Consider the following 8669-nt stretch of genomic DNA (forward strand, 5'->3'; position numbering starts at 1 on the left):
TAGCTGGGATTACAGGCACGCGCCACCATGCCCAGCTGATTTTTTGTAGTTTTAGTAGAGACGGGGTTTCACCATGTTGACCAGGATGGTCTCGATCTCTTGACCTCGTGATCCACCCGCCTCGGCCTCCCAAAGTGCTGGGATTACAGGCGTGAGCCACCGCACCCGGCCGGAAGAAATTCACAATTATCTGTGAGGTAAGTTAAATCTCTGTGCAGCACATCTCCAGCATTCTGTTATTATAAGAGTCCAGTCCCCAAACAGTGACTTGTTTCTATGGACTGCCTTACTTCAGAAGGTTCTCTGAAAAAAAAAAAAAAAAGAGTTCCAAACTTTCTCGGTTACGTTTTACTTATGAAAAAACCTAGGCACCAAGAGATTAAGGAACTTTCCCAAGATGACACATAAAGAGATGAGAATAGGGCCCAGGTCTCTGATTCCTGTTTGAAAACTTCTCCACTGCAGTTAGAAACCTGAGCCAGCAAGCCATCATTGTGATTTAATAGGCCAGCTATATGAGAAAATCCAGATTTTTACTACAGTTTATAGATACATTTAGCCATAAGGTAGCTTTAAAGATAGTCAAATTAGAATTCAGCCACAAATAAAAATGCAGACCCTAAACAAGTCAAGGAAACACTATCTCTACAAAGAGGAAAGCCCAAAGAAATAATCAGATTCTGATTTAAATATGGAAAGCTCTAGTATACTTACATGAATATCTAACACTAGGACACTTTGGATGATATCATATCATATCCTTTGTGGTTTAAGTTTAAAAATAAATTCAAATATACCTCCTTCTCAAGAAAAAGTACCAGAGTCTTTGCAAATTTCTCAAATGACTGAAGGCCAAAGTATGAAATACTATTACCTAATTATGCATTTCATCATATATATTATAGAAGGGAGAATTTCAATAAACTAGCTAGAATAACTAAAATAACAACAAAATTCCACAGATAAAAGACTTTTTTGCTTAATTTTTTGTCTGTCTTTTCTAGCTGGCAAAACTCTAGCACTACAATAAGAAGATATTTAGTTGGGTGTACTTCTGTTCCTGATTTCAAGTCATCTAAAAATTTCTTTCCAGAAATACGAACAGATTATAAACTGAAACCCTACTGTTGCCAATGCCCTTTCATATAGAATATCAGACAGCTTGTTTAAAAAAAAAAAAAAAAAAACTTGAAGAATACTATATATTTAACTATAAACTGATCCACGGAGTGTCTTGAATGGAAATCATACTTAAGAACTTATCATGCAATGTTTAAATGCAAATGTATAACAAATTCAAAATGCAAATGGGTATATGCCAAATTCTCTAATAGCTCTATCCCTAAAGGATAACATATTCAATTTAATATAAACAAATTATCCTCTGAAACTTTCTAGTATTTGAATTTGAAGCTTTCTAAATAGGCTAACATTTAAATTATTTTTCTGCCAAAAGTTCATTGTATAAGTTTGGTTTTGCACATAAGTTGTCAAACCAAACAGGAAGGCTTTACAACCTGAAATGCTGAAAAATAACACAAAGCAACATGCATTATATAGGCTACTTTACCCATATGCTGCAAAAAGGCATGTTGTTACAAGGAAGATCAAAATTGCATTTGCTAGGCAAATGCTTCCAAATAATGTAATTCACGCTAAGACATATGATAAGCCAGATTATTTGAAGATTTAAAATCTGCCAATAACTCTTCCTGTAAGTTATTACTATGTGTCTGACAGGAAGGAAAACAAAAAAGAAAGAAATGAATTCATTAACTCTAAGAACAAAAACCACCACTGTTAGAGTACATGACTACACATTAGAAATAAATTTGATATATTTCTGTAATGGATGTGCCGCTAAATCCTGGCTGCTCAATACAAAGTTTCAGATAGGACTGCCAGGCAGTAAGGAACACAAGCTTTCTAAAACACAAGTCAATTTGTTTGTTTACTTTTAGTTCACAAAGGAAAAATCTACTTCTTATTATTCCACCTATGATTCTATACAAGTCACTACATCTAGAGTAATTATTGCAATATAAAAGTGGCTCTAAAAACAGCAAATCTCAATTTTCTTTTGGTCCTTCATACTTTTTCAATTATGAAAGGGAATGGAAACATTTTATTTTCTTGTTCTTGTACGCAACATTACAGATTTTCGAAGTAATTATTCAATGTTAGGAAAACACTTATACTAATATTTCATTATGTCTTTTTTTAATCCCATCTGAGGTAGCAATAACAATACTAGCTACCATTTATCAAATGGCTACCATCAAACCTTATGTAATTCTTTTAACAACTCTTTGTCAGGATAGCAATGACATCATTTTACAGATAAATCTGAGACTTCAAAGGTTAAATTTACCATAGCTGGGAAGAGTCCAGATTCAAACCTGGCTGACTCTAAATCTTATTATAGTATACCCCTATACGTCAGAAGTATAAATGTCAATAATAGTACTAAAACATATGCTCAAAGGTATGTTCAAACAAAGATTTTTAAACCAGACAGATGTTTGTCACATGCACCTATTTATGGAGAGCCAGCTATATAACCACTACTGCACCCTGTGAACACTACCCAAAAACAGTCATATCTTCCCCACTCTCTGAAACACAAATTAGTAAAATAAAACAGAAGCATCAGTTAGTACTGTAAGGAGATGAAAAAGATGTGGTGATAAAATAAATTTGACAGAACACACATGATAATCTCAACTGGTAGTAAGTGCCTTATGAGCCAATTTACCTGAATTCCTTTAAGTCCACATAAGAAATAGTTGTGCCACAAAGGCTTGGTTTTATCAATCTGAATGTTAGTAGCACTAGTACTGAAGTCCCTGCAAAGATAAAAGACACCATTAATTAAAAATCTGTAGGCCTTGAGCTGCAAAATCAGTGGCTGACTGCTGCCATCTTGTGCCAACACACTGATACTGACTGTCCTTTCCCTTTTATGTTCAAACTGTGTGTCTGCAGCAAAACATCTCCAGCTGCTAAGAGTTAAGAGAGGAAGTTGTAGTGGCCTTAATGACTAAACTACCTCCAACTGACCCTTTTTATTTCCTGAAACAGAGAGGAAACAATATATTTTAGAGTAATCTACAACTTTTTGTCTTTCATGTTGGTCCTTGTTAAACTGGTGTAAACCACATGAATGCTTATCCTCTGGGCCTGCTGGTTGGCACACCCCCAAACTGAAACAGGAGTATTCAACGCCATCTCTGCCACCCATCCAATTTTACCATCTGCACAATTTAAGAAAAAAAAAAGAATAAAAAAAAATAATAATGATTCTGATGCATAATCAATTGAACAAAATAAGATTCCATAAGTCTATACTAATGTAAGTTAACAAATGAATACAAAGCTAAATTAAGAGGAAAGACAAACTCTTTATTATGGTAAAATGCCAACTAAGAGACATAGAAGAAATGATGTAAATAGAAAAATCACTACGTGGTAAACTTTTTGATAATTTGTTTCAGGAAAGAATCATCAATGGATGCTAAACTTAGAGAGTAAAAATGTGATGAGAAGCAAGAGATTTATGGTGTTTCCCAGGCAGACACTTACCAACAGCAATGAAAAAAAAATAGTATCTGGGCCAGGTGTGGTGGCTCATGCCCTAATCCCAGCACTTTGGGAGGCTGAGGCAGGTGGATCATAACATCAGGAGTTTAAGACCAGCCTGGCCAAAATGGTGAAACCCCATCTCTACGAAAAATACAAAAATTAGCTGGGTATGGTGGTGCACACATGTAGTTCCAGCTATTCAGGAGGCTGAGGAAAAAGAATATTTTGAACCCAGGAGGCAGAGGTTGTAGTGAGGCAAGATTGCACCACTGCACTCCAACCTAGGTGACAGAGTGAGATTCCATCTCATAAATAAATAAATAGTATCTGATATGGTTTGGCTGTGTCCTGACCCAAATTTCATCTTGAATTGTAGCTGCCATAATTCCCATCTGTCATGGGAGGGACCCGATGGGAGGTAACTAAATCATGGGTGTGTGTCTTTCCTGTGCTATTGTCATGATGATGAATAAGTCTCATGAGATCTGATGGTTTACAAAGGAGAGTTCCCCTGCACATGCCCTCTTTGCCTGCCACCATGTATGAAGTGACTTTGCTCCTCATTTGCCTTCTGCCAAAATTGTGAGGCCTCTTCAGTCATATGGAACTGTGAGTCAATTAAATTTCTTTCCTTTATAAATTACCCAGTCTCAGGCATGAGAACAAACTAATACAGTAAATTGGTACCAGATAGTGGCGTGCTGCTGTAAAGATACCTGAAAATATGGAAGTGAATTTGGAACTGGGTAACAGGCAGAGGTTGGAACAGTTTGGGAGGCTCAAAAGAAGATAGAAAAATGTGGGAAAGTTTGGAACTTCCTAGAGAATTGGAGGGCTGAGAAGACAGTAAGATGTGGGAAAGTTTGAAACTTCCTAAAGACTTGTTGAATGGCTTTGACCAAAATGCTGATAATGATATAGATAATAAAATTCAGACTGAGGTGGTCTCAGATGGAGATGAGGAATTTTTGGGAACTGAAGTAAAGGTCACTCTTGCTATGCAAAGAGACTGGTGGCATTTTGCCCTGCCCTAGAGATCTATGGAACTTTGAACTTGAAAGAGATGATTTGGGGTATCTGTTGGAAGAAATTTCTAAGCAGTGAAGTATTGAAGAGGAAACAGCATAAAAGTTTGAAAGATTTGCAGCCTGATGATTTATTAGAGAATAAAACCTTATTTTCTGGAAAGAAATTCAAGCTGGCTGCAGATATTTGCAAAAGTGATGAGAAACCAAATGCTAATCACTAAGACAATGGGGAAAATGTATCCAGGGCATGTCAGAGACCTTTGCAGCAGCCCCTCCCATCACAGCCCTGGAGGCCTATGAGAAAAAAAAATGATTTTCTGGGCCAGGCCCAGAGGCCTCCTGCTCTATGCAGCCTTGGGACATGGTGCCTTGCATCTCAGCTGCTCAAGCTCTAGCTGTGGCTAAAAGGGGCCAACAAACAGCTCAGGTTATGGCTTCAAAGGGTGCAAGCCCCAAGCCTTGGCAGCTTACACATGAGCCTGTGGGTGCACAAAAGCAAAGAATTGAGGTTTAGAAACCTCTGCCTAGATTTCAGAGGATCAATGGAAATGCATGGCTGTCCAGGCAGAAGTTTGCTGCAGGGGTGGGCCCTCATGGAGAACCTCTGCTAGAGCAATGTGGAAGGGAAATGTGGGGTTGGAGCCCCGACTCAGAGTCACCACAGAGGCACTGCCTAGTGGAGCTGTGAGAAGAAAGCCACCATCATCCAGATCCAGAATGGTAGAGCCACGGACAGCTTGCATTGTGTGCCTAGAAAAGCCATAGACACTCAACACCAGCCTGTGTAAGCAGCCAGGAGGGGAACTGTACCCTGCAAAGGCACAGGGGTGGAGCTGCCCAAGGCCGTGGGAGCTCACCTCTTGCATCAGCATGACCTAGATGTGAGAAATAGAGTCAAAGATCGTTTTGGAACATTGAGGTTTAATGACTGCCCTACTGGATTTCAGACTTGCATGGGGCTTGTTTGGAAGAAAAGAATCACTCTCGCTTTTTGAATTGCTAGAGTTTTTTCACTGATTCTCATCTGAGAGAAGTGGTGTTCTTTTAACTGTGGTGTAAATTGAGAATAGTCAATTGGTTTCATTTCTGGTTGCTTTCAGAGGGCCAAGGCTCTATAAAGGATCTTTACTTGTGGCTGGATTCTTGCCCCTGGTTTCACAAGTGATGTATATTGGAAGATTATTTTTGATGTTGTAATTTGGGCTGTAATCCAGTAAATGATGTATAAGAGTGATGGCCAGCAGACAGGCTCTGAATCAGCTGCACAGCTTTTTTGTATTTCAGTGCATTTGCAGTAGTGCTTTGTGGTGAGGCAGGGGGAGACAGATGACTCTCACCAGGTCTGTTCGGCAGCTTTGAGGAAGCCCCCTCTGATCACTGGCACTGATCCTGTGTTTTCTTTATTAGGTCTTCTGGGCTGCAGGGCTCCCTCAGGCAGATGCCATGGCCTGCAAACAGGCCATACCATTCTTGGACTGGTTGTGTAGTGCAGGGTTCCCCAGTCCCTGTTACTGGTCCATGGCCTGTTTGAAACTGGGCCACACAGCCAAAGGTGAGCAGTGGGCGAATGAGCATTATTATCACCTGAGCTCTGTCTCCTGACAGATCGGCAGCAGCATTAGACCCTCATAGAAGCATGAACCTTATTGTGGACTGCGTATGGGAGGGATCTAGCTTGCATGCTCCTTATGATAATCCAATGGCTGATGATGTGAGGTAGAACAGTTTCAACCTGAAACCATCCCCTCCTCCCCAACATACATCATCCATGGAAAAATTCTCTTCTACAAATCTGGTTCATATGCTAAAAAGGTTGGGAACTGCTACTGTAAAGGGACTGCTTCTCTGGTGCTGGCTCACAAGCCTGTGTGTCTCTCTTTTCTCTGTCTTCTGAGAGTGTGGGATCCTTCCCTGCTCAAGCACTGGCCACAGATCTTGGCTGAAGATTCCCAAGCTGCATGCTGCAGCCCTGGGCCGTTGGGACTGGCCCACAGTGTTCCATCTTTTGGCCGCCTTTGGCATAGCACCAACTGTGCTCGGGGATTCAAAGTGCTTCTAGACCTCTGAGAAAGTACTCAGGTTGGCCTTTTGGTAAAGCACCCATACTGGGCGGTGGAGGCTGCACTGTACATCTGCTCCTGTTAGAGCAGCCGGGCAGAGGTCTTGGGAGGGGCTGGTGGGCAAGAATACCTGCAGAACAGACATGCCACATTCCCACTGGAAAGTGAGCCCTGCTTTCTTGACCCAGTGGTCAACTGGAATTAGAGTTACTCAGAGGAAAAAGGGGAGCCCTGGGGGATGGGCACCTATGGCTGTATTCTGCAGCTGCCATGTGTGCCAAACCTCCATTCCACATAGGCTCAGTACTTTCTCTACCTACTCTCCAGGCAGATCCTCCTGCCAGTTTAAATGGTATACCCCAGGTCCAAACACACACAGGGTAGGCACTGGGCAGATGTTTCTTTGAAGAACAAGTAAATGAATAAAATATGTAAGTGTAAAATATTAATGTGATAATGGGCCATGTCTGCTCATTTGCAGGATTCTTTTTTCAGAATTATACAACATGAAAGTTAGGGTAGAGAAAGCAAATGAGTAATGCAATTCAGGGTTGAGAATTGGTGAGAAAATGAGTGCCTAGTTTTGAACCTCAGGAAAAGGCAAGGCAGAATGTTGAGACAGGGGATGCTGGGAAGAGCAAAGATCAATAACTAATCAAAAAGCAGGGTTTTTTTTTTTGACAGACTTAGGCTATACTTATAATTCTGTGGGAGCTGAAACTTTTCAGTTTGTATTAGTCCATTTTGATACTCCTAAAAAGAAATACCTGAGACTGGGCAATTTATAAATAAGAGGTACAATTGGCTCATGATTCTGTACAGGATGTACAAGAAGCATGGCTGGGGAGGCCTCAGGCAACTTACAAACATGGTGGAAGGCAAAGGAGAAGCAGGCATGTCTTACATGAGTGGAGCAGGAGGAAGAGGGCTGGGAGGAGGTACCCACTTTTTACAAGTCAAGTGAAAACTGTATCACAAGAAGAGTACCAAAGGGAGAAATCCACTTCTGTGATCCAGTCACCTTCCATCAGGCCCCACTTCCAACACTAGGGATTACAATTTGACATGAGATTTGGGCGGGACACAAATCCAAATCATATTATTCTGTCCCTGGCCCCTCCCAAGTCTCATGTCCTCACATTCCAAAATTCAGTCATCCCTTCTCAACAGTCCTCAAAGTCTTAACTCATTCCAGCATTAACCCAAAAGTCCATAGTCCAAAATCTCATCTGAGACAAGGCAAGTCCCTTCTGCCTATGAGCCTGTAAAATAAAAAATGGGTTAGTTACTTCCAACAAACACCAATCCTCTTCAGACAATTCCAGTAAATTGAAGAGAAGGGAATTAACCTAGTCCCAAAAGGCAAGTATCACTCTGATACTAAAACCAAAACAAAAACCAAAACTGCAGGCCAAGATCCCTATTAACTTATATGTAAAAATCTTCAACAAAATAGCAGCATACTGAATCCAACAGCACATGAAACAGATAAAACACAATGATCAAGTGGAATTTATCCCAGAAATGCAAGGATTGTTCAAGAAACACAAATCACTAAATGTGACACATCACATCAATAGAATAAAGGACAAAAACCATATAATCATCTCAATAGACAGAGAGAAAGCATGTAATAAAATTCAACATTCCTTCACAATAAAAACTCTCAATTATCAGGCATAGAAGAAACATACCACAACGCAATAAAGGTCTCATATGACAAACCCACAGCTAACATCATATCAGATAAAGAAAAGTTAAAGCATTTCCTTTAAAACCTGGAACCCAACAAAGATATCCAATATCACTACTCCTAGTCAACATAATACTAGAAATCTTAGCGAGAGCAATCAGGCAAGAATAAAAAACAGAAGGATCCAAGCTGAAAAGGAGGAAGTCAAATTGTCCCATTTCACAGGTGACGTGATCTTACATCCAGAAAAACCTAAAGACTCCACAAAAAAAAACTCTTAAATAAATTTAGTAAAGCTGCAGTATA

General features: G+C 40.0%; 1 protein-coding gene across 3 annotated transcripts in view; it reads right to left on the minus strand.

Moving 5' to 3' along the window:
- GALK2 (galactokinase 2) overlaps positions 1-8669 on the minus strand; it is a 108340-nt gene that overhangs the window by 71213 nt on the left and 28458 nt on the right. For all 3 annotated transcript variants that reach the window (XM_017543769.2, XM_017543776.2, XM_037744992.1), the window contains exon 4: positions 2756-2846. In XM_017543769.2, the coding sequence (XP_017399258.1) occupies positions 2756-2846 (91 nt within the window). The remainder of the gene's footprint in view (positions 1-2755; positions 2847-8669) is intronic.

The sequence above is a fragment of the Cebus imitator genome, unplaced genomic scaffold, assembly GCF_001604975.1.
Source record: "Cebus imitator isolate Cc_AM_T3 unplaced genomic scaffold, Cebus_imitator-1.0 Scaffold9, whole genome shotgun sequence".
NCBI classification, from domain to species: domain Eukaryota; kingdom Metazoa; phylum Chordata; class Mammalia; order Primates; family Cebidae; genus Cebus; species Cebus imitator.